The 25,974-nt window shown below is 46.3% G+C and overlaps 1 protein-coding gene and 3 non-coding genes across 15 annotated transcripts in view; 1 reads left to right on the top strand and 3 right to left on the bottom strand.

Moving 5' to 3' along the window:
• Positions 1-609: 609 nt before the first annotated feature.
• Positions 610-681, bottom strand: TRNAE-CUC (transfer RNA glutamic acid (anticodon CUC)). The gene has a single exon. It is a non-coding gene; the product is annotated as a tRNA-Glu (tRNA).
• A 282-nt stretch (positions 682-963) lies between these two features.
• TRNAG-UCC (transfer RNA glycine (anticodon UCC)) lies at positions 964-1,035 on the bottom strand. The gene has a single exon. It is a non-coding gene; the product is annotated as a tRNA-Gly (tRNA).
• Positions 1,036-1,887: 852 nt separating this feature from the next.
• Positions 1,888-1,959, bottom strand: TRNAD-GUC (transfer RNA aspartic acid (anticodon GUC)). Its single transcript has one exon. It is a non-coding gene; the product is annotated as a tRNA-Asp (tRNA).
• Positions 1,960-9,778: 7,819 nt separating this feature from the next.
• Positions 9,779-25,974, top strand: part of LOC101283030 (low affinity immunoglobulin gamma Fc region receptor II) — a 214,320-nt gene continuing 198,124 nt past the window's right edge. For 8 of the 12 annotated variants that reach the window (XM_049707906.1, XM_033409788.2, XM_033409787.2 and 5 more), the window contains exon 1: positions 25,711-25,857. In XM_049707906.1, coding sequence (XP_049563863.1) covers positions 25,726-25,857 — 132 coding nt within the window. In that variant the 5' untranslated portion in view covers positions 25,711-25,725. Of the gene's footprint in view, positions 9,863-16,360; positions 16,408-25,618; positions 25,858-25,974 lie in introns of those variants that run through there. The other 4 variants (XM_049707943.1, XM_049707946.1, XM_049707929.1 and 1 more) reach the window with 3 other exon arrangements.

Raw genomic sequence — 25,974 nt, 5'->3', positions numbered from 1 at the left:
ACGCGGCCCACCGCCGCCCTCTCTCCATGGGCTCGTTCTGCTCCGTTCCCTAGCCCGCGTGGGGTGGCCACCGACCACGGCCACAAACACCTTCATCCCACACTGTCAGCCACCCCCAAGGCACCGGCAAGGGCGTTCAGGAAACCTGCTGCGGTGTTGCGAAGCACCCGTCTGCCCACCGGTGCTCCTTTCCACAGGGGATCCGGCGCTGTCAGAAGGCACCGCGTGTGACAGCGCCGTCGGTGCCGCCGCCGCTGTCGCCGTGGGGGAGAAGCAGTGCTGCTGGAGAGTCCAAACACCGGCGGGGGCGTTTGCTCGTGGCCACAGCCTCGGCGGGGAGAGGCGCCGCCCCGGCCATTCGTGTTTGGGGCTGAGGCAAGCGTGTGAAAACGAAGACACGGGACGTCGAAGGCCTCGAGTGGGCGCGCGCCAGTGCGGCCAAAAGGTCTGGCCGGGCAGGGAGGGTGGACGTTGCCTGGCAGGGCTTGGGCTGCAGGTGCAGGGCACCGGGCGGCTGTTGTCGGGCAGGGCGCGACGCCGAGGCCGCGGAGCAAGCGTGGCCTAAAAGTGGGATGTGGACGGTGTGAGGTAGAGAGGAAGAAGAAAGGCTTCCCTGACCGGGAATCGAACCCGGGCCGCGGCGGTGAGAGCGCTGAATCCTAACCACTAGACCACCAGGGAGCGTCGGGCTCTACCACGGCTCCTGCTCGACCCATAGCAGCCGCTCGGCGCCACCTTGGCGCCAAGACCCGGCCTTTCCAAGTGCAGCCACACGCCGCCCCTGGCAATCCACGTGTCCTCCCGTCCTTCCTGCTCGCAGCACCCTCAGAACACTGCGCGCCTGCTTCTCGCACACACAAGAAGAGCCGCTAGGGCCACCGGGCTCCCTGCTCCCAGCTCTCCCTCACAGGGCCCCGGCCGGCCGGCCGGCCGCCCGCGCAGCGCGGCAAAAGGTCAGCCCGCTGCGTTGGCCGGGAATCGAACCCGGGTCAACTGCTTGGAAGGCAGCTATGCTCACCACTATACCACCAACGCTGCACAGCCCGGGCCGCCCCGAGACGCCGGCACCGGGCTCGCCCGAGCGCACTCTCGTCGCCGCTTCCTCCTCCCCCTCCCCCTCCTCCTCCTCCTCCTCCTCCGACTCCTTCTCTTCCGACTCCTCCTCCTTCTCTTCCTCCTTCTGCTCCCCTTTCTCTTCCTCGTCCTCCTCCTCCTCCTCAGCCGCCGCCGCCGCCGCTTGGAGCAGCCCTGCCCCGACGCCACGCCGGCCCGCAGCTCTGTGACGTCACAGACGCCACCAAGGCCCCCCGGCGCCCCACCCGCGCCAGCCCCACGAAGCTGCCCTAGACCACCCGCCCGATCGCCTCAGGGTGGCGCTCTCGCTGCCTTGCTGCTCCAGGTCCCTCGGCTCCACGCCGCGGCCCGCCCCCGCCCCCGGCGCACGCATCTTCCAGCACCCCGGCTCGCCAAAGCCCTTCTCCACCCGGCGCCTGGCCAGGCCACTTCCCGCACCGACAGGGGACGGCACTCATCCGCCTCCCACCCGTCCCGGCAGCTGGGCACCTATGCAGCTGTGCATAGCTGCGCAGCCTTGCGTCGCGACGCAAGGAGCCCACGGAGACAGCCACTTTGGGCGGGCCGCAACGTCATCGAGAGCTTGTGGTGTCCAGAGGAGGCCGTCGCTCGGCCGTGTCGACCGAGTGCCCGGCGACGAGGAAGGGCTGGAGGCCTGGAGGGCTGGAGGGGGTCGAGGGTGGGCAGGCTGGGCACGCGCTGGGGCCCTGCGCCTCGCTGGAGGACGGAGGGCACAGGGCGGACAAGCAGGGTCCTTGGGAGATAGGCGGCGGGACAGAGAGCGGCGCCAGCCACCAAAAGGGGGCGTGTTGCCTCCCCGTCGGGGAATCGAACCCCGGTCTCCCGTGTGACAGGCGGGGATACTCACCACTATACTAACGAGGACGGCGGCCACCGCCCCCGCGCCCGGACGCTCTCGGGCTGCCTGCCGACGCCTCCCCGTGCCCTCCGGGCCCCTGCCCACCACGGGCGCCCGGCACGTGCCCGAGCCGACCCAACGGCACACCAACCGCGTCCTCCAAAGCAGCAGCCCCCGACCCGACAGGGACCCGGACCCAAGTGGCGCTGAAAGCTCCGAGTGCGCGCTGCTTATTGCCTCCGACGCGGGGATCGCGCCGGGAGGAGGGGGCCCGAGACCGAAAGCAAGGTTGCGAGGAGGGGGTGGGCGCGCGCCTGGCCATGGCCGGCGAGGAGAGGCGCGGGTAGGGGCCGGCGGCAGGGGCTGGCAAGACGCGGCCCGTTTCAGTCCGGGGCTAGGGGTGGGCGAGGGCGCCAGCGCGGCGGGGCCAGGCGCGTCGTCTGGCCTTGCTCCCCGTCGGCCGCCGCGCGCCCGCTCCGTCGCTCAGCCACACGGCCGCGTGCCTGGCCCGGAGCACAGCGTCCCGCCAAGGCCACCGGGCTTCGCATCGCGTCGTGTTCCAGCCAGCCGAGCGGCCACGCGCACGCCCAGGCCCGCCGTCAGGATGGCCGAGCGGTGTAAGTGGCTGCGTTCAAGTCGCAGTCTCTCGTGTAAGCGTCGGTTCGAATCCTTTTCCTAACAAATGCCTCTGGCCTTACCGGAGTCTTTTAGTGCCTTCTAGTTGTGCTTTTGTCTTCTTTCTCTCAGCCTACCACCGTCCCCATCCCCTTTTTAGCCCACGGTAGCTCTGCGGCCTTGTGGACCCGACAACACCTAACGCACTCCCAGCACCTCCACTCCAAGCCGTGGCAGGCAACCTTCTCCCTCTCCCTGGACAGAGTTGCTAGCTGCATTTTTGCGAGCGCCCACTCAAGGCCTTCGACGTCCCGTGTCTTCCTTTTCGGACGCTTGCCTCAGCCCCCAACACCAGTGGCCGGGGCGGCGCCTCTCCCCGCCGAGGCTGTGGCCACGCGCAAACGCCCCCGCCTGTGTTTGGACTCTCCAGCAGCACTGCTTCCCCCGTGACGCCCCTCCCCTCTGACCACCCACCCCTTCTTTCCTCGTGAGGTGCTGGTGCAGCTGGTGCTGTGGTCTTGGCGCTGGTGCTGCTGGTGGTGGCCTCTGGTTCTGGTGTTGTGTGGGCGCTGATGCTGCTGTTTGTTGTAAAGGGGGTGGTGGTGGGCAGGCGTGTGGTGAGGTGGGGCTTAGCGGTGAGGGTGGTGGTGTTTGTGTTGAGTCCTGGCACCCTCAGCGCTGGAGGCGACTGCAGAAGGTTCGGGAGAGTGATCTACCACAACAACAAGATCTACAAGATGTGGTGGTCCTGTGGTCCTGGTGGTTCCCAGTCTAGTGGTACTGGAGGTGGTAATGATTTAGTTTGTGATGGTCGTCGATTGCCACTGCTTCGGGCAGGAAATTGGTAGGCAGTTGAGAGGCATCTACACATCATGGTCGTGTTTTTTAGGTAGCTGGTATTCACTTACTGGGTTCCACATTTTAGCACATTCTTGGGACTTTCTCACTTAGTTTATTGTCCTAACACTTCTGAATTAGTGCCATTCATTTAACATATATATATTTTTTCTTCCTATTTTTCTTTTTCTAAATTATATGGGATGAAATGACAAATCTGATATGTCCATTTTCAGAATTGTGACAATCTTTGTACTTAACAAAAGGCCTGTTGCCCATCTAGCATGAAGCCACTATTATATCACTGGCTTTTTATTTTTATTTCATTTATTTACTTATTTTTTGGCCACGCTGCAGGGTTTGTGTGATTTCAGTGTCCCACCATGGGTTGAACCCTGGCCAAGGAAGTGAAAGCCCAGAATCCTAACCAGTAGATCACCGGCTTTTTATAAAAGGAAAATCTTTACTGGGAGGTTCATGGCAAGGAGATAACTTTAATCTGTCTCCTCATTTTGCAATTAAGCCAAAACTTTAGAAAAAATTTTTTTATTGAAGTAGAGTTGACTTTTTAATTGAAATATAATTGAATATATAATTAAAAGAATAGATATGTATTCTTTTTCAGATTCTTTTCCATTATAGTTCATTATAAAATAATGAAACTAGTTCCCTATGCTATACAGCAGGTCCTTGTTGTTTACCCTTTTTATAGACAGTAGTGCGTACATGCTGATCTTGATGCCGAAAGCACAGCTTCTCTGTACACCAGTGCCGAATCAAATCTCGGAGACAGAGTTTTGGGTGAAGTAGAAAAAGATAGGTTTATTACTTTGCCAGGCAAAGGGGGACACAGTGGGCTCCTCCATCAAAAAGCTATGTGGGGGCTTCCCTGGTGGCGCAGTGGTTGAGAGTCCACCTGCCGATGCAGGGGACACGGGTTTGTGCCCCGCTCCGGGAAGATCCCACATGCCGCGGAGCGGCTGGGCCCGTGAGCCACGGCCGCTGAGCCTGGGCGTCCGGAGCCTGTGCTCCACTACGGGAGAGGCCACAACAGTGACAGGCCCGTGTACTGCAAAAAAAAAAAAAAAAGCTATGTGTACCCACTTGGAGAGGATAGTGAGTTTTACAGTAATGTTCAAATAGGGTATTATCAGTTTGTGGAGATTCTTCTGATGGCTTGGTGGTAAGGTAAGTAGAAGTTAGCATCATCAACCTTCAACTGGTCCAGGGTCTACATGCTTGTGGGCAGCATACCATCGTTAAATTCTCCCATCTGATGGAGGTTTCAGTATCTGCAAAGTAGCTCAATGATATTGTTGTATGTGTTAGTTGATGGGCAACCAGGACCTTGCCCCAAGGCTGCAATATTGTTTCTCTTGACAGTTTGTTTCTCCCTGGTCTTGCATCCCCTCCCTTTCCTAATTAACGATGCTTGAATCTGCCAGTTGGAACTTAGGGAAGGTCCTGGAGGCTGAATGAAGGCTATTTCCTGTAATCAAAGACATGGGGGACACAGAAAGGCTTTGTGCCCAGGAGCCCCACAGGGCCCTGCTTGGTATCAATCTCGAACTCTCAATTTATCCCTCCCCGCCTTTCCCCTTTGGTAACCGTAAGTTTGTTTTGTATGTCTGTCAGTCTGTTTCTGTCTTGTAAGTTCATTTTAGATTACGCACATTTTAGATTACGCGTATATGTGATATCGTATGGTATTTGTCTTTTTCTTCTGAGTTACTTCCCTTAATATGATAATCTTTAGGTCCATCCCTGTTGCCACAAATGGCATTATTTTATTCTTTTTTATGGCTGAGTAAAATATTCCATTGTGTATATATACTACATTCTGTATCCATTCATCTGTCAATGGACACTTAGGTGCTTTCATGTCTTGACTATTGTAAATAGTTGAGATTCAGCCAACTTTTATGAATTAGGGGAAGGTTAGTTGGTATACGCTGATGGCACAAGTTTTGAATGGAGGAATTTGAAACTTGGCCATTTATGGTAAGATATAGTAAATGGGTCTTCAGCACTGGATTTTCCTGGACAAGGGACCCTTTTCTCTGAAAGAGTTCCGGCATTCAGGTTACCTTCATGTCCACCTCCTTTGGTTCCATGGTGGGGGAGGGGGGAGATAACCTTTTGTTCCAGGTGTTGTTTGAGGTCAAAGTTTTCTTCTTTGCTCATGCCTTGGATGCATGACTTGCAGTTTGTTCGTCTCTGAAAACCAACTTAGTATCTTGTTGCAAACAGGACAGGGCTAGTTTTTGGCTGGTTCTGAGATTACATATTCATAGAAGAATTTCAAATAGACAATCCCTATGTGAACATGTTCAGTCTCACTAAAAATCTATGAAATGTTGATTTAAAAAAGCTTGTGATATTTTAAATATCTTTTCCCATTTCATATGAGCACTTCATAGAAATAGCAAAAGTGAAAGAATTTTACCATAAACACTTGTGTCGTGGCTTGAATAATACCCCCCTTTAATTAATACCCACTTGGAACCTCAGAATGTGAGCTTATTTGGTATAGGGTCTTTGTAGATGTAATTAGTAAAGGTTCTTGAGATAATATCATTCTGGATTTAGTAACTGGTGTCCTTATAAAAAGAGGAGAGGTGTCCTTACAAAAAGAGGAGAGGACACATAGAGACACACAGAGAGAAGGCTGTATAAGATGGAGATGAAAGCAGAGATTAGAGTTACATTGCCACAAGCAAAGGAATTCTGGGAGTCACCAAAAGCTAGAAGGAGGCAAGGAAGGATTCTTCCCTAGAAACTTCAGAGAGAGCATGACCCTGCTGACACCTTGATTTCAGACTTCTAGGCTCCAGGGCTGTGAGAGAATAAATTCCTGTTGTTTTAAGCCACTTGGTATGGTAGTTTGTTACGGCAGCCCTGGGAAACGATTGCAATTTGCATACCTACCATCTAGGTTTTCCAATTAACATTCTACTTTATCACATATTTGTCTATTTATCCAAACTTCTAGTTTGTGATATTTTTAGACTTATCAGATATTATCAATATTTTCAATATTTGGCATTGCAATGTTCCTGAGGGTCTGAGGGGATGATCAGTATTATGCACTTTGTTGGAAGTAAAATTATTCTACAGTTTTTAGAGAAAAATTTGGATCTATCTAAATTTTAAATGTTTATTTTTTTTATCAAACAATTCCACTATAGGAACTTATCTTACCCAAATATTTGCACTAGTGGACAAGGTTGTATGTTCCTTGCTTTATTATAGAAACTAGGAAATACCTCACGTGTTCATAGTTAAGAGCCTGTTTATGAAATACATAACACAATGTAGCTGTTTGAAAGAGTGAGTAGATAAGTATATATGTCAATTATACTTTTGTGGTAGTCAGCTTCCAAGACAGCTTTTTTTTTTTTTTAACATCTTTATTGGGGTATAATTGCTTTACACTGGTGTGTTAGTTTCTGCTTCATAACAAAGTGAATCAGTTATACATATACATATGTTCCCATATCTCTTCCCCTCTTGTGTCTCCCTCCCTCCCACCCTCCCTATCCCACCCCTCCAGGCGGTCACAAAGCACCGAGCTGATATTCCTATGCTATGCAGCTGCTTCCCACTAGCTATCTACCTTACGTTTGGTAGTGTATATATGTCCATGCCTCTCTCTCCAAGACAGCTTTTAATGATCATCACCTCCTGGCTTCCAAACCCTCTGCAGTCACCTCCCACACTATGTCAGGGTATGTCTATGTCAACAGAATATAGCCAATATGAAGGTATGTCACTTCCAACATTAGGTTAGAAAAGACTATGGCTTTCATCTTGGGTGATCTCTCTCTCTCTCTCTCTCTCTCTCTCTCTCTCTCATAACCTTCTTTGGGAGAAGCCAGTTGACATTTTGTGAGGATACACGGGCAGCCTATGGAGAGACCTACGTGGTGAGGAAGCAAGGCTAAGCAGGTAAGCAGCCACCTGAATGAGCTCAGAACTGGATCCTCCAGTCCAGCTGAAGCTTCACATGACTGCAGACCCAGCCAACAGCTTGATGACAACTTCACGAGGACCTTGAGGCAGAACTATGCAGCTAAGTTGCTCCTGGATTCCTGACCCTAGAAACTGTGACATAATAAATGTTGTTTCAACTTGCTAAGTTTTAGTAATATGTTATGCAGCCATAGGTAACAAATACAAATAGTATGTTAAAAAAGTAAATTATACCATAGTGTAATCATATAATGGTAAATCTTATATATACATATACATTTTTTCATATAAATTCTTGAAATTCATAACATAATATTATGGTGAGTAGGTATAATATGATAATGTGGTGAGTAGATCTTATATCCTTTGTCCTATTGTATTATTTAAATTTTTATAATTAACTCTTATAATTGATGTGTAATTGAGCTTTATTGGCGTATAATTGATATACAGTAAAATGTACACATTTAAAGTGTACAGTATAAGTTTTGCCATACAGATCCATCACTACGATCAAGATAATGAACATATTATCACCCCCCAAATTTTCTCCTTCCCCTTTTTAATCACATCCCTCCCCAGGCAACAGTTAATTTGCTTTCTGTCACCATTGATGAGTTTTCCTTTTATAGGACATAACTGTCCAATAATATTTCTGTGATGATGAAAATGTCTTATATCTGCATTGTCCAGTGTGGAGCCGCTATTCACATGTGGCTACTGAGCTCTTGAAAAGAGGCTTATCTAAATTGAGAAATCCTGTAAGTGTAATACACACTGGATTTCAAAGACTTAATGTGAAGACAAGAATATAACATATCTCATTAACGTTTTATACTGATTATATACTGAAAGGATACTATATTGGATGTATTGCGTTTATGTATTGACTTGTGTCCCCCCCGACAAATTCATATGGAGAGGTCCTAACTCCCAGTACTTCAGAATGTGAATTTATTTGGAACTAGGATATCTATTTCCTATGTAATTAGTTAAGATGAGGTAGAGTGGACCCCTAATGCAATAGGCCTAATATCTTTTTTTTTTTTTTTTGGCTGCACCACACGGCATGTGGGATCTTAGTTCCCCGACTAGGGGTCCAACCCGGCCCCCTGCATTGGAAGTGCAGAGTCTTGACCACTGGACCGCCGGGTAGGTCCTAGCATCCATATTAAAAAGGGAAAGTCAGATACAAACACACACACACACAGAGGGAGAACACAGGTAAAGTTTGGAGTTATGCAGCCACAAGCCAAGGAACTATTAGAACCTAGGAAAGAGGCCTAGAACAGATCTTTCCCTAGGGCCTTCAGAGGGGGCGTGGCCTTACTTGACACTTTGATCTGACTCCTAGCCTCTGAAATGGAAATAATAAATTTCTGTTGTTTAAATTACTCAGTTTGTGGTACTTTTTTTATGGCAGCCCTAAAAAACGAATACACTAGGTTAAATAAAATATTAATTTTACTTGTTCCTTTTTACTTTTTTTTAAATACTCCTTCTTGAAGAAGGCCCTCTCTCTTCCCTCTTCAAATACCCTATGGAACTAATGTATGGGTTTCTGAAAAATTATGCAATCCCATTTAAGATGAAAGTAAACATACTCCTTTATCGTGTAATACGGTGCCTAAGGTGGTAGGGGCCCACAGGGGAAACCTTCCACGGTTAAGGCAATGAGAATGGAGTCTGGCTCCACATACCTGTGATGGAAGGGACACTTTTTCCTGCACTCTTAACTCTGGATGGTGTAATTGTTACCAAGTCCAAGCTCACTGCTCGCTGCAGCACAGGCCAATAAATCAGAGGCGAGGTGTTGAGGCAAGGAATACGACTTTATTCGGAAAGCCAGCAGACCAGGAAGATGGCAGACTAAAAGGCTCAAAATAACCATCTTATCAGGGTTTGGATGCCAGTTTCTTTTATAGCACAGAGAGGGGGAGGAGATGAGGAAGTAAATAAAAAGGCCATAAGTTTTGCAAATATCCCCTAGAATGGCTAGCATATGGGAGGGGATGTGTTCATTTCTTCTTTCTTGCAGCCATCACAGGTGGACAGGGTCCAGATGTTTCCCTGAACAAAGGCACTTTGGTTTAACATTCAGGCAGATGGGCTCAGGCAGCAGGGCAGGGTTCCCCAAGGCAGGCCGTTATGTACTGACAGTATCCTTTTAGTGAACAAAAGCAACAGGAAGCAAAGGAAGCAAAGGTTAAAGTGCACAAAAGCAACAGGAAGCAAAGGAAGCAAAGGTTAAAGTGCACATATAGTCAGATTTGGCTCGTCCCTGTTACAAACTGTTGCAACATGAAGAAATGTGAGGAGAACATCACAGTCAAGAATTACAGTGGAGGTGGACAGTAGCACAAAAATCTGGGAGAGTAAATCATTTATTTGACTTTTTCTCTGAATTTTTTGTTTTGTTTTTGGTTTGAAGAAGAAAATAACTTTTCTAATCCTATTTTGTTTAGGCACATATCCAAAGGAATGAGGTGAGCCCTCAGTACAACTGTAAGTTAAAAGCTTTTTATTTCCATCCTTCCAACCCTTCCCTGAGCTCCCTTCTCCCTTCTCACTGGCTCCCTCCCTAATTGCCTTGAGTTCCCAGCACTCTGGGTCTATGTCCCCTCTGATGAAACTACTAGCTTGAGAAGCTGATTCTCTCTAAGGTGTGTCATTAGACTGTGTCCTCAACTAGAAAAAAATGTTGATTTAAAGAAAACAAAACCCACGCATACTAGATTAAATAAAAAAGACACTCAAAGACAGAGAACAAAGTATGATGTGAGCTAACTGAAAGCAAAACTGGAAGTGTTTTTGGGAAGCCAGAATTTGAAGACATGACCACTCTCATCTGCTTTTCTCTCTACTTCTCTCCAATTTCAAAATTAATCAATTCCGATTCTCTTGCTTTCTCACTGTCTCCCCTTTCCTTCCTCCCTTCTATCTCCCTTCTATCCTGTCTCCTTCTCTTAGATGGCTTGCTTTACTTTAACATGACCTAGCATGGTCTGACTCTATATGATCTTACAATTAAGTACCTGCCATCATCTAACTAAGGTCTCTGACCCTCAGTTAATTTCTAAAGACAGTCTAATTAGTCACTGGTCGCTCACTGAACTCGCTCCTCCTTGGGCAATGATGGAACCTAGCCTGAACTGAGAGGGCTGGGGGAGAAATTAGGAAAGGATTTTGTCAACCTGAAAGACCTAGGGCTGCCTCTGCCAGCTGCAAGCAGGGCAAGGGAAGTAGAGCATGTATATCAGGTATGTATTGACATTATCTCATTATCTTATAATAGATATTATATTACCTATTTTTCCATATGTTATGGTTATTGTATCTGGATGTATAAAAAATTAATGTAAAATTTATATATTTGTTATTTCATAAATGCTAGCGGGATCATCTCCATCAAGGATGGGATGATTTTTCACTTTTTACTTTTTTAAATGTGGCTTCTAGACAATTTGAATTTATATATGTGGCTCACATTACATTTCTACTGAACAGCACTGCAATAGAGGTATATTTAACAACAAATTTGTCTTGTCAGGTTTACCTGGAAACTGTTTCTTCTTCTCCAAGCCCTTTATCTGGTGATGCCTATCTATTCCATATCCCTAGTTAATATGGAATGACAATCTCTAATTAGCAAACAGTAATTGGTATTGCCTTTGGTATTCACCTAGAACTCTCTCCCATTTATCTGTAATTCAGCTCTCAAACTCTCAAGTCCTTTTGATGATCTATTTGGAAGAATTCTCTGATTTTGACACATGATACTCTCTCCTCAACACAATTTCTAATTTGCTCTTTAATCTATGAACCTTCAGCCATAGACATTTTTGCTGTCAACATACCCACAGCCATCCATCCATCCTGATCCCAAAGGATCCATATCTATTGAGCTAACTTGCTTGATTTTACTACTATGAGAGGTGAACTAAACAGATGCTATATTATTAAAAAAATCAGTCAATCAGTGGAAACACTGACATTGTTCTATGAGTGTAGGGAGCATCTTAGTACCAATTACTCTCGTGGTTTTGTAGGTAAATATCATCTTGACTGTACTCAATGATGTTAAACTTCAGGGATTAAATTATTCATTTATGAATTGGTGCAAATGCAGTAATCCTCTTTAAGTAAATTTCTGCCTGCAAGACTTCCTCATTGCATCTCCTACTGAAAGAAAGTATAAGACACCTAAACTTTGGGGGAATATTCTCCCCAACCACCAACATCATTTTATTTTATTAAAAAAAAAATTATTTTTGGCTGCACCACACGGCTTGCAGGGATCTTAGTTCCCTGACCAAGGATCGATCCCAGGCCCACTGCAGTGGAAGTACAGACTCCTAACCACTGGGCCGCCAAGGATTTCCCTTCCCAATATCATTTTAGAGAAGTTGACACTGAGCATTCTTTCTGACAATTATTAGATAATTACTAATTGAGGCCATTCAGTTGATTTAGGGTAATAAAATCTGATGCTAAATAAATGTGAGCGTCCTTGTCCTCAGCCTGGGAATCACATTGAAGAGAAAGCAGAATCTGGAGCCTGATTTGGGTAAAATTGGAAATGAGTTAATGCTTATCTTCATTAACATATAGGCTAATGAACAGGAAGATCTGGTTAGGACAGGAAGAACTCTTAAGAATAGAACAGACAGGGACTTCCCTGAAGGTCCATTGGTTAAGACTCTGTGCTCCCAATGCAGGGGCCCATGTTTGATCTCTGGTTAGTGAACTAGATCCCGCATGCCACAACTAAAAGATCCCACATGCCGCAACTAAAGATCCTGCATGCCACAAGGAAGATCTTGCACGTGGCAACGAAGATCCTATGTGCCACAACTAAGACCCTGCACAGCCAAATAAATTAATTAATTAAAAAATAATAGAAGAGACAAATAAATCAATGGAACAGAACAGAGAGCCCAGAAATAGACCCACGTAATATAGTCAACTGATCTTTGACAAAGAAGCAAAGGGAATACAATAGAGAAAAAATAATCTCTTCAAAAAATAATGCTGGAACAACTGGACATCCACATGCAAAAAAAAAAAAAAGATTCTAGACACGGATCTTACACCCTTCACATAAATTAACTCTAAATGGATCATAGACTTAAATGCAAAATTATAAAACTCCTAGAAGATAACAAGGAGGAAAATTTAGATGACCTTGAGTATGACAATGGCTGTTTAAATACAACACCAAAAGTATGATCTATGAAAGAAAGAATTGATAAGCTTGACCTTATTAAAATTAAAAACTTCTGCTCTGCAAAGGCACTGTCAAGAGAATAAGACAAGCCACACACTGGAAGAAAATATTTGCAAGTCATATCTGATAAAGAAACCCCTTACTTTACTGAGGTCTGGAGAAGCAAAGAGCCTTGCCCAATACCACACAGTGGCAAAGCTGGGTCTAAAACCAGCTCTCATCTCTCCCCTCCTAACCTAGGTCCTCAGAGATAAATAACACTCTGCTCTTTATGTCCCTCACTTTGCCTTGGTGAGGCAGGAGATAGATGGGCTCCAGGCTAGACGTTACAACCAGCCTCCTGTCTATTATTTCTTGAGGCAGGAAATAGATGGCCTCATGTTAGACATTTACAGCCAGCCTCCTAAACATACTTCAGGATAGAAATAACAACAGGGACAGGGTAAATAGCTGGACTTTGTCTCCTGTAGACACTTTAAGATAATAGTAATGGGAGGAGCAGAGAGGGGCTAAGCCCTGCTTGGGTAAAAGATCAAGAGGTCACATATTTCTCATCCTTGGGTTCAGGGAGACCTCAACTGCACATGTGCAGAAAGGCTCCTTGGGGGTCAAAAGGGAGGAGACGCGAGACCATAAAAAGTTGTGGCTAGCTCTCCCAAAGGCCCTTGCATTGAAATCCACCTTGGCTTAAGGATATACACGCACATTAGGGAGGGCCCTGAGGTAAATCAGCCATGAGGTCAAAACAAGACTATGGGCCAGAGGAAAACAAAGACCCAGAAGACTGCTCCCTTATAAATGATCTAATTCCAGGCTTCCCTGGTGGCGCAGTGGTTGAGAATCCGCCTGCGAATGCAGGGGACATGGGTTTGAGCCCTGGTCTGGGAAGATCCCATGTGCCATGGAGCAACTAAGCCCGTGCGCCACAACTACTGAGCCAGAGCTCTACAGCCCGTGAGCCACAGCTACTGAAGCCCGCGCACCTAGAGCCCGTGCTCCGCAACAAGAGAAGCCACTGCAATGAGAAGCCCGTGAACCGCAACGAAGAGCAGCCCCTGCTTGCCACAACTAGAGAAGAGCTCTCACACAGCAACAAATACCCAACACAGCCAAAAATAAATAAATAAATGATTTAAACTTCCCAAAGGTGCAACTGTCCTCTGAGCTCACCCATGCGTCTGTCGGCACATACTCTGCTTTTCTAATAAATGCCTTACTTTCCTCCACCTTCTGTCTCCTTGGCAAAAAATGTTTTTCAAGGCAGAGAACGTGGGCCCAGACTCTAGCCAGTGGCCTTCATGGTCTAGTGGTTAAGACTTGGGGCTCTCACCACCGCGAACAGGGTTTGATCCCGGTCTTGCTTCCAGCTGCTGTTGCTGCTGCTCACTGCTGTCTCTCCAAGATCAATGGGTCTTTGCTTCCTGAGAAATAGCCCTTCCTTCTCTCATATTGTTTCTCTCTCCTCTCATCAAAATTCTTCAGCACTCTGCTGTTCTGGAAAACAGTGAAGGGTGAACAAATTCACACTCTGAAGTTAATGATCTACCTAACTTAGGGTATTTGCCTAACTAAAGGTTGTTAAAGATGACAACGCTTTAACACAAAGACATGAATTCCCAAAGGAAGTTTTCAGGCTGGACTGTTGATGCTAGTGTGTGGACCTGGCTGAGCCCCTTCAAACCAGAGCTTCTATAATTCCATCATTCTTTCTCCCCTCTTCCCTTCTGTGGTTGCCTTTCCTTCCAGACTTCCTCCTCCTTTGGGGTCAGCAGTTGATTGTAGTGTTGCCTAGGGTGTCTCAGCTGTTGAGGAAGTGGCTGTAACAAGGAAACCCTAGAAAGGACTGATAAAGCAATTACAGAGATCTGCTCATAGGGTGGTCAGTATATTAAGAAGAGGAACAGAACCCAACCAAGCAGAGAAAAGAGCATCTTCTGAATCAAGTGGCTAGAATCTGAGAGTGTCTAGAGCTGGAGTCACTTGAGTTTATAGCATTTATCTGTCCTTCCCAAAGTGGTTCCATAAACACCAGTACCCACTGGAAGTGCTAACCAAAAACTGGGTTCACCTCTTGGTGGGTGTCAAGCCAAGACACAACCAAGCCAAAGAGCAGGAGAAGGAAGGATTCATTACTTACAGCAAATAAGGAGTCCTTCCCAAAGCAATGTCTCCCTGAACAGCCAAATTGGTTAAGTTTTTTTTAAATTAATTAATTTATTTTTGGCTGCATTGGGTCTTCGTTGCTGCGTGCGGGCTTTCTCTAGTTGTGAGCGAGGGCTACCCTTCGTTGCGGTGCGCGGGCTTCTCATTGCGGCTTCTCTTGTTGCAGACCACAGGATCTAGGCACGCGGGCTTCAGTAGTTGTGGCACGCAGCTCAGTAATTGTGGCTTGCGGGCTCTAGAACACAGGTTCAGTAGATGTGGCACACAGGCTTAGTTGCTCCTCGTCATGTGGGATCTTCCTGGACCAGGGCTCAAACCCGTGTCCCCTGCATTGGCAGGCGGATTCTTAACCACTGCACCACCAGGGAAGCCCCAAGTTGGGTAAGTTTTAAGCTAAGGGTACATGCATATTCATGAAGGGGCTTGAGCAGAAGAGAATTCAGCATAGAATTGAGTCAAAGGTTGACAGAGTCCAGGCTTTAGTTGATTGAAGTCAAGAGGGTCAGAAAAGGTCAGCGTCTCTTAGGTTCTAGTTGATCTGGTGATTGAGCACTTCAGGCTAAATCTGTACCTCTGAAACAGAACTAGGAGTCTTTACAGCTGATCTATTATCTTTGCTATTGTTACTTCTCTTGCCTAACAGTGGTTTGTTCCTGCATTCTTTTTTTTTTTTAATTTATTTTTATTTATTTTTGGCTGCGTCGGGTCTTTGTTGCTGCGCACAGGCTTTCTCTAGTTGTGGTGCACGAGCTTCTCATTGTGGTGGCTTCTCTCATTGCGGAGTACAGGCTCTAGGCACGCAGGCTTCAGTAGTTGTGGCACATGGGCTCAGTAGTTGTGGCTCACGGGCTCTAGAGTGCAGGCTCAGTAGTTGTGGTGCACGGGCTTAGTTGCTCCGTGGCATGTGGGATCTTCCAGGACCAGGGCTTGAACCTGTGTCCCCTGCATTGGCAGGTGGATTCTTAACCACTGCACCACCAGGGAAGCCCCTCCTGCATTCTTTTGTTCCCTTAAGACCATTAATTACTGAGACCTGTTCAAAGGCAAGCACTATGGCTAGGCTTAGATCACAAAATGGCTTAGGCCAAAAATGGCTTAAGTGACAAAAGCCATGATTCTCTTTCTCTGGGGGTCCCCTACCCTTTCTGCTTATACAGAACCAGTGAACTAGACTCTCCCAGCCTTTTAATAATAATAATGATAAAAACTAAAATTTTGCCAGGTTCTCTGTTAAGCATTGTTAAAAACAAGACAACAGGCCCAAAATGGAGTCACTTTTGCTAAGCCCCATGTCATGAAACCAAAACTAATTGCCGTTTTGGCTCTCCCAGAAATGGATTCAGGAATCACCTGATCAGCACTAGTTAGGTAATCTGCCTGACAGACCCCTGCCATCCCCTAAGGAAAGTAAACCTGCCATAAGCCATCTGCTTTTTGGGCTAATACAACTTCCTTCTTCCTGCTCCCTTCTGCCTATAAAAGTCCTTCATTTTGTACAGCTCCTCAGAACTCCTTTCTATCTGCTAGATTGGATGCATCCTGATTCGTGAATCACTGAATAAAGCCAATAAGACATTTAAAATTTACTGAGTTGAGTTTTGTTTTTTTAACAGCGCGATTCATGAATTTTCTCATTTAATCTTCATAACAGCATTATAAGGTAAGTACCAATGTAGTCTGCAATTTACAGATGAGGCAACAAATCTTAGAAAGAATGAATATCTAAGATTACACAGCTGGTAGGGGATGGGGATTTTGATCTAAATCTCTGTCTTCAGAGTCCATACTCTTAATCACTGGACTTTTCTGACTTTTGAATTACTTATACCTTTCCTATTTCCAGACATATGCATTTTTTAAAAGATTTATTATTTATTTATTATTATTATTTTTGGCTGCATCGGGTCTTAGTTGCGGCTCGCAGGATCTTCATTGCAGCGCTTGGGCTTCCCTCTAGTTTTGGCATGCAGGTTTTCTCTTCTCTAGTTGTGGCGTGCACGCCCCAGGGTGTGTGGGCTCCGTAGTTGTGGTGTGCAGGTTCCAGTGCGCGTGGGCTCTGTATTTTGCGGCACTTGGGCTCTCTTGCTGAGGCGCACGAGCTCAGTAGTTGTGGTGCGCAGGCTTAGTTGCCCCATGGCATGTGTGATCGTAGTTCTCTAACCAGGGATCAAACCCGCGTCTGCTGCATTGTAAGGTGGATTCTTTACCACTGGACGCCAGGGAAGTCCCCCAGACATATACATTTTAAATCAAGCTGTCCCTTTTTTTTTTTTTTTTTTCAAGCTGTCCCTTTTAAAGAATTCTTCTTTCTGGACTTCCCTGGCATTCCAGTGGTTAAGAACTCCACACTTCCATTGCAGGGGGCGTGGGTTCAATCCCGGGTCGGGGAACTAAGATCCCGCATGCCAGGAATTCTTCTTTTTCACTGGCATATTTCGGTTTTGAATAAACAGTGTGCCCTTGTATTTGTAATCATTTTGTTACTGAACCAAAAGGGTCCTGTTACCCACACGCAGTAAAGTCAATCTACTGACACCCTGTTGTGGTAAAGGAAAGTGTAGCATTCGTTGTAGGGTACCAAGCAAAGGAGTCTGGGACAGCTAGTGCTGAAAAAGCCCGGACTCCCTGATGGCTTTCAGGAAAACATTTTTAAAGACCAAGTGAGGGAGGGGAGTTGCAGGGGATGGGATCAGCTCATGCACAATTCTCTGATTGGTAGATAATGAGGTAACAGGGCAGTGTCACGGGGTTAACATTAACAGTCCTTAGGCTCCGGTAGGCCTGGGGGCTATGTGCCCGTGGTCATCAAGTGGTTAACATCTTCCATTTGGTGGGTTTTTTAGCATCTGTAAAACAACTCAGGAAATGTGCGTCAGATACTGTTATCTAGGTACTTCAGAGAGGAGGTAAAGCAGAGGATATGGGGAGGGGTCTGTCCCAGGAAGGCCCCATACAGTCCTGCTCGTTCCAATTCCCCCCTTTTCTCAGTCGTGAGAACAGGGTGACAACGGCTCTTCTATTTCTTGCCGAATAGGGGCAAAGTCAGTTTTTCAGGATTAGAGGAGAGAAAGTCGTTGACTTTCATTTCAAAGGATTCTTGAGTCCCAAGCTTAGCATCGACACTTTGTATCACGAAAATACATTACCTCTGTTTTTGATGGCTTTGTCCTGGCAGCTGGACAGACGTTTGCAAACTACTAGAGATATTACAATTAGAATAATGATCAAAATACATCCTTGTAGCATTTCCCCAAGGAGCGTTCCTAGTTCAGACGGCAACCAGAACAATAAGTTACGGAGCGCGTCCTCTCTACGAATCTCTTGTAATCAAGCAGACTTTCGAATTATTCTATTTTTCTGGGTATCAATCTCTCCTGGGATATTAATACATATCTAAAGAATCTAGTGCCTTCTGCTGGGAGACTATAGCTTGAGCTGTGTTGTTTGTCACTGCTATTTGTTTGTCACTACTATTTAGTCACTTTGTCACTAAAGTAAGAGAAGGGTTTCATAGTTACAAGAGGAGACCTTCAGACAATAAGGTTGCAGTTGGCCGCTGCTAGCAGATACTGTTTTGCGCATGGCTGGTGGTGTTCTTAAATCTGATACAGTTTGGAAAATTCAAGTTCTCAGCAATACGTGAAAGTGCTTGAAATCACATCCACCTAGTTTTACACTGGATGTCTGAACCATAGCTACCCCCATTTTGACCCTTCAATGCATTCCCCTCCTCAATCACCAAAGCAGATGTACAATGTATGTTTAGTAAGCCACAAAACAGGCCACTCTGGTCAGTAAAATTTAAGTTAAACCATGATTAGATTAAAATTCCTGAGAGCCGAGGTAGATCATCTACATCTCAAAGGCACAGGAAGAGAAATACCAATTCCTTTCATTCATGGGAGCCAAAATACCCCCTAGGGGACTACAAGATGAACAGAGCTCTGGTCACCCATACTTAATTATTCACAGCCAAATAGCAAACCAATGCAATGCAGAAGGGTCTCTCAGGGTCGCAGTTCCCTAGGCCCAGAAAGGGAAATTCCCAACCAGTGCTCCACTGTAGGCAAAGCCAATGCAATAAAGAAGAATACTTTAACAGAGCGCAAAGACTGTAGATGTCTCAACCAGCCAATGGCAGGACTGATACACACACACACAAACAACAAATATTGTCCCACAAACAAAAGATCAGACAAGGTGTAGCCCCAAAATTCCACTTCACTCCCAGATGCAGGCTTCCAGAGTGGCCTGGCTCCTGAAAGAGAATGGACCCAGAGTGTCTTGCAACGAGCCCAGAATGGCTGGCTCCCTAAAAGGGAAGTGAGTCGAGATGGTGTGGGTAGAATTTTCCCAGCCCGAGCAAGCCAAGAGTGGCTCTCCCCAAAACAATACACACAAAAACACAAACAACAAATAAAGTATGGTCACACAGACAGAAAATCAGAGGAGGTGTAGTCCAAAATTCTACTCCCACTCCCAGACGGAGGCCTCCAAACAGATTGGCCCAGCTCTTGAAAGAGAACGGACCCAGAGCGGCTCACAATGAGCCCAGAGTGGCTCAGTTCCTACAAGGGAATGAGCCCAGCTGGAGTGGAGAGAAATTCCCAGCCTGCACAAGCTGGAGCAACTCACCCCCAAGTGATGCAGAACGTGGACGGTAGCTCAGGACGTTTCTCAACTCCAAAAAGCCTCATGCTGGGTGGCCAGCACTGTCAGGAAGAGTGCCTTTGAGTTTCCCAGAGCAAAATGAGCTCCGGCAGCTGCTGGGGACTCAAGGGGCTGCCCCTGGCTGGAGTCAGCCTACCATGGGCACAGACTCCTGGGCTGGCTCACCAAAATTGTTACCAAACGCAAGTTCGTGTGCCTAACAGTGAGGCCAAACAAACTAAAACATCAGAGTTTGGAGCAGAGAAAGTTTATTGTAGGGCCAAGCAAGGAGAATGTATGGCTCATGCTAAAAAAAAAAAAAAAAAAAAGGAACTCTCTGATGGTTTTTGGGGAGAATTTTTATACGCAAAATTTGGGGTGAGGGCTGCAAGGTGTATGACTTACTTCTGATTGGTTGCTGGTGAGGTAATGGAAACAGGAGGGAAGGGGGTAGGGCACAACCTTTAAAAGAATGACATAACCATAGGACATGACAAAACTGCTTAGAACTAACTAGATCAAAGATGGCGGGAGATTCGACTTCCAGTAGACCTTGAGCTTCATTATATGCTCACTGTAATGCCTAAGATAAATGACACACCCACCAGGGTCATGACAGTTCAGAGCTAACCATAAAAAGCCAAAAGTGGCCCAGCTTAGATCAATTCAGAGAACAGACTGGTGGTTGCCAGAGCTGGGGGGAAGAGACAATGGGGAGAAACCGCTTAATGGTACACGGCTTTACTTTGGACTGATGGAAATGATCTGTAACTAGATAGAGGGGGTGGTGGCACAGCACTGTGACTGTACTAAATGCCACTGAATTGTATACTTTGAAATGGTTCATTTTATGTGATGTGAATTGTACCTCAATTAACAACTATAAAAAAATCAATATCCAACAAAGGAGCAATTTTCAGGATAAATAAATAAATAAAGCCAAAAGTGGGCAGTGGCCCAATTCCTGGAAATCCCTGCCCTTTCCCCCTTGAAATAGTTGGAATAATCCTCCCACTCATTAGCCTATGAAGTTACCAAGCCCATAAAAACTAACCACACCATATGTTGGGGCCTCTGGCCTTCTGAGATGGACCACACTCTGTCTGTGCAGTATGCTTCGCTCTAAATAAATCCACTTCTTACCTATCACTTTGTCTCTCACTGAATTCTTTCTGCGATGAGACATCAAGAACCTGAGCTTCATTAAGTCCTGAGACCAAGTGTGTGATCTCAGTTGAAAAAACCGTAGGTTCAAGTCCCAATCTGAGTTGCACAGTTTCAGCAACAGGACAGTGTTCCTGTTGGAATCTTGGGCTCAGTCTGAAGTTACCATCCTCCACCTGGATGGGGGCCTTAGTTCCTGCAGGACTCAAAGATACTGTTATGTATTTTCCTTCAGGAGGAACCAGGACCTTGCCGATTCCTGCACTATAGTTTCTTGACTGCTCCTCCTTTGTTTCCGCATTCCCTCACTTCCCTGATTAGTTAAGTGTTTGAATCTACTCTTTGGAACTCAGTGAAGGGCTAGGAGGCTGAAGCCTTTTTTCTGCAAACAAGAAAGGGACACGGAAAGGATGTTGCACCCGAGAGGGCCCCCCAGGGTCCTGTTCATTTCACTTTTCTTTTAGAAACATCTCCTTGTAGTTTGTTCTTTCTTTACTCTTTTCTCAGCTGTGATGGGAAGGAGAGACTCCTACTTATGTTTTGGTTTTGTATGGGAGGAAAAATAGTTTTCGCTCTACCCTTCTAGGGTCTTGGTTGAGACGCCTGCTCCCCACCCCCCCGTCCCCCCCTCCCACCCGGGCCCATAATAAAAGACAGATTAACAGGAGAAAAACAAACAGAATTTTGATAACATATATACCTCCTGTATACGCAGGAAATACCCAGGAAAACTGAGTGGCTCCCTGAAATGGTGCATCACCTTAAACACTATATTCTGCTAAAGACAGAAGAAAGATTTTGGAAGAGGAGGAGCCAGTTATGGCAGGTTATCAGGAAAAGCACATTAAAGGGTAAGGTTGTTACGCAGATTTAAGTCTGTGTCTTCTCCATGGATAAGAATTTCTTGTGATTTACAGTCATCCTTCTCTTCCTGGTGTATATAGCTAGATACCCATATAAATGGGAATTTCCCTTCTAAATGTAAATTTCCCTTTCCGAGAGAAAACTCTGCTTAGTTTTCAGAGCTTTTCCAGCATCTCCTGTTTCTAAAAGATACAGCTCAAGATAATCCTTAAGCCAGAGAGGCATATTTTGGGGTGGCATAGTCTGCTCCCTTCTCAGCCAATTACAAAGAGCCACCTAGGCTTTTCTAAAATAGTGCAAATACTTAACCTATAGCCAATCAAATAAGTTCCTTGCTTTGCTTCCATCTTTTCTCCAAAAAAGTCTTTCGCCCAGTTCCTATTTGTGGAGCACTCCTAACCACTTCCAGTTTGGTGTGGCCCAACTGGAGTTGATTTTTGCTTAAATGAACTTTTAAAAAACTTTAATATGCCTCAGTTTATCTTTTAACAGTTTTTTGGTGTGCAAATGAAGGTATAGGGGTTCAGAATGAGCCTCCCCAAAATGTGCCCTTTTGGGTGAGAGTTATTTTAAGCTAAAGGCCATTGAAACCGACCCTGCTGGGCCCTCCTGGGTATAAAAGCTTTTCCATGTCCCTTGTTTTTTGTTTGTAGGGAAAAGGCTTCAGCCTCCTAGAACTTCTCTAGTTCCAAAGGGCAGATGCAAGCAGTTTTTAATTAGGGAAGTGAGGGAATGCAGAAATAAAGCAGTCAAGAAACAGTAGCTCAGTGATAAAAAAAAACAGAGTCCTAGTTCCTCCTCAAGGGGTATACATAGCATTGCATACATAGCAGTATGACACATATCTTTGAGTTCTTCTGCAGAAACTGAGGCCAAAAACTCAGCCTTTGTGCACGGGCGCTGAGTCAAATCTTGGAGACAGAGTTTTGGGTGAAGTAGAAAAGAATAAATAGCTTTATTGCTTGGCTGGGCAAAGAGGGACACAGCAGGCTCATGCCCCTCAAAAACTGTGTGTCCCAACCCAGGAGGATTTGGTAAGGAGTTTTGTAGCCATGTTTCAATGGCAGGGTTGCTGATAAGATTAGGGTGTGTGCAGGGCCTGCACTCCTTTAATCTGGCCTCAGGTGGTCTCTGGTTAAGCTTCTCTGGTTCTTGAGGCTATCAAACCATGAATTTCTCTCTGGAATGAGGCTTGCTTCATCAAGTAGTTCATCTTCCATTTGTTGGGGGTTTTAGTTCTGTAGAAGACCTCAAAGATACTGTTATGTGTATCCCTTGAGATGGAACAGGACCCTGCCCCAAGGCTGCACTATTGTTTCTTGTCTGCTCCTCCCTTGTCTCTGCATCCCCTCCCTTCCCTGATTAGCAACTGTTTGAATCTGCCCTTTGGAACTCAGTGAAGGTCATGGAGCCTAGAGTCTATTCCCTACAAACAAGGAATAGACAGAGGACACAGAAAGGCTTCTTTGCCCCACGGGGTCCTGCTTGGTTTCAAAACGAAGGCCCCAGGACTTCCCTGATGGCGCAGTGGTTAAGAATCCGCCTACCAGTGCAGGGGACATAGGTTCAATCCCTGGTCCGGGAAGATCCCACATGCCGCTAGAGCAACTAAGCCTGTGCACCACAACTACTAAGCCTGTGCACTAGAGCCCACGAGCCACAATTACTGAAGCCCGCGCGCCTAGAGCTGGTGCCCCGCAACAAGAGAAGCCGCCGCAATGAGAAGCCCGAACACCACAGTGAAGCGTAGGCCCTGCTTGCTGCAATACAGAAAGCCCACACGCAGCAACAAAGACCCAAGGCAGCCAAAAAACTAAGGTTCTCCACCCAGGTGGAAGACGGCAACTTCATGCTGAGCACAAGATTCCTGGAAGGCTACCCTATTACCTCACCATCCACCAATCAGAAGAAAGTCACACACCATGCAGCCCTCACCCCAAATTTTGCTTATAAAAACTTTTCCCCCAAAATTGAAACTGGAAAACCCAGTGTACCATATTCCTAGGGTAAGGTAAGCTGGCTAAAACTGAGGTGGAGGATTGTGATTGGTGTGTTAGGTTACCTTGACAGGTGTTTTCTGTAAGTACAGGCTGCCTTAGGTTTAGATGTGAGGTGTGGGCTGGGCCACTGGGACAGCCTCCATATTAAGGGTCCTGATACGTAAATTAACTTTATTAATTCCACCCCTCTTTGATCACACTTTCAGTTGTACTAAGAGTGTTGATCAAACTTAAAATATTGGCATGACTCTGAGCTACCGCTTCTGTTTGATATTGGAATCAGGTTGGCTCTCTGACCGAACCCATAGGTTAGGATATTGAGGTCTCCGTCGAGTAGTTAGCTGTTTCCTTAATCCCATTTTTGGCGTTCTAGATGAAGGGAGGACATTTGTGTTGGAGATCATTTGTCTGGTCTCCCGCAGCTGACACATGCATTGAAAGCTTTTGAGAGAATGTAGACCACCAGGGAGACTGTTAAAACGACTAAAGCAGAATAATTCCCAACATTTGGAGGGCACTCAAAAACCACGGTCCCCATGACCCAAAACAACATAGATCAAATAAATTAAAGAAACACCACATTGAAGGAGACATTTTCGTAAGCAAAGTGGCTTTTTTAGTTATCTTAGGTAACTGAGTTTCAACCTCCCCAGAAGTGTTAATCCAAGTGCAACGAGTGGTGTTGGCTACGGCACAGACACACCTTGCGTAGCTAAAAGACAACCAAGGGCTTTCCTATTACAAGAACAACTCTGGCCAGAGAATCTAGGGGTTTTGGTGGGGCAGCTACTGTTTTAGCAGTGGATTCTGTGATCACCTGACTCCTAGTCTGGGAAATAGGGATCTGCCAAAGGAAGAAAATTTTGAGTCATGAATGCCTCCTGGTAATTCCCGTTTGATCTGTAAGGTAGGTAGATAGGTGCAGCCCATCGTGAAGCCTTGGTTTGATTGTGGGCAGTCGGAGACGTAAAGAGTTAGCTCAACCGCAGCTTCTCACCACCTCCCAATTATTTAAACATTGAGTTTCCCATGCATGAGGGGGTACTATCATCCACAGATATAGATAAACCTGAGAGAAGCACAGGTGGCACCGCCGAAAGAGGTATTCCCATGATGGAGAATATTGGAATAGGAGTGCAGAGTGATCAGCCAAGCCCTGGAGGTCAGATGAGTTATGATTTAAGAGTTAAGGGTCTGGGGCTTCCCTGGTGGCGCAGTGGTTGAGAGTTCGCTTGCCGATGTCAGGGGACGCCAGTTCGTGCCCCGGTCCGGGAAGATCCCACCTGCCGCGGAGCGGCTGGGCCCGTGAGCCATGGCCGCTGAGCCTGCGCATCCGGGGCCTGTGCTCCACAACGGGAGAGGCCACAACAGTGAGAGGCCCGCGTATCTCAATAAATAAATAAATAAATAAATAAATAAGAAATAGGATGTAAACATAATAGCTCTCCCAAGATCCAGAGCCACTCACAAAAGTCGCCAAGACAAAAACTTAGATTAATTCTCCTATGAGCTGGCAACAGTCAGTAGGACCACAGCTATAAATGGGATGCACCCTTGTTTTGTGCTAGTCTCAGCCTATCAACAACCAGTGTTGTGGTTGGACCAGCTCTTGTGGTTCTTATAATGATTGCCAGATGCCCTTCAGCAATAACCATCGGGAAACTTTGAAAAAAACAGAGGCTCATCACTTATAACACCTGGAAATTACACAGCACACCTGGGGCCACACAGCAAGGTCATGGGGAGACAGAGACTGCACGTGGGCCTGGGGTTCTGCTTTTATTGGGGCTGAGGGTGGGTCCTAGGGTTTTGGGGGCTCACTCTTTGTTGGTGAATTTAAAACATAAGAGCAGAAATTTAAAGGACAGGATGGGAAAAAACAAAAACCATGTAGACCAATTGGTCAGTTATTTAAATCTACCAAAATCTCTAAAACAAAGGAGCCTCAGTGAGTGGAGGTGGCCTGGCTCTTTATCTACTTGTGTCGTTGGTACTGTGTTCAGCTGAGATAACCTTCTTTGAAAGGGCTGCCCCTTGAAATGCATGCCTTGGCAATCAAAGCTTAAGTCAGCCACGTGTATTGCAAAAAAGAAGAAAACTGTCAGGGCTTACACTACAAGCCCATATTTCTGCCGGGCCATATTTTGGGGGCCCCAACCTGATGGTTGCCAAGTCAAGTTCTCAACACAAAATGAGACAAACAGAAGAAAATAGCTGTCCCTGGGAGAGAAGAATTGACAACCAATAGGTACCCCAAAACCAAAATCCAAAAAGCCTGAATTTGGAAAAGAAAGGACAACATGAAATTTTATTTTCCTCTCTTGACCAGGCACTACAGAGATCTGGGAGACCTGACTGTGGTAAGAATTCTTATCCTTCACCAGCTTCTGCCAGTTTTTCCAGGATCCCTTCTGGAGGCTCTGGAGCATGAGGTATTTAGAGTGTAGCTCTGGTATCTATCAGAATTTAACAAGGGTTTCCATTAATATTAGTTTTAGTGTCCCCTTGGCTGCTTAAGGGAATAATTGGTAGCAGTTTACCAGAGACTC

This window comes from Orcinus orca, chromosome 1 (genome assembly GCF_937001465.1).
Source record: "Orcinus orca chromosome 1, mOrcOrc1.1, whole genome shotgun sequence".
Lineage (NCBI taxonomy): Eukaryota > Metazoa > Chordata > Mammalia > Artiodactyla > Delphinidae > Orcinus > Orcinus orca.
This window is presented reverse-complemented; position numbering and strand designations above follow the sequence as displayed.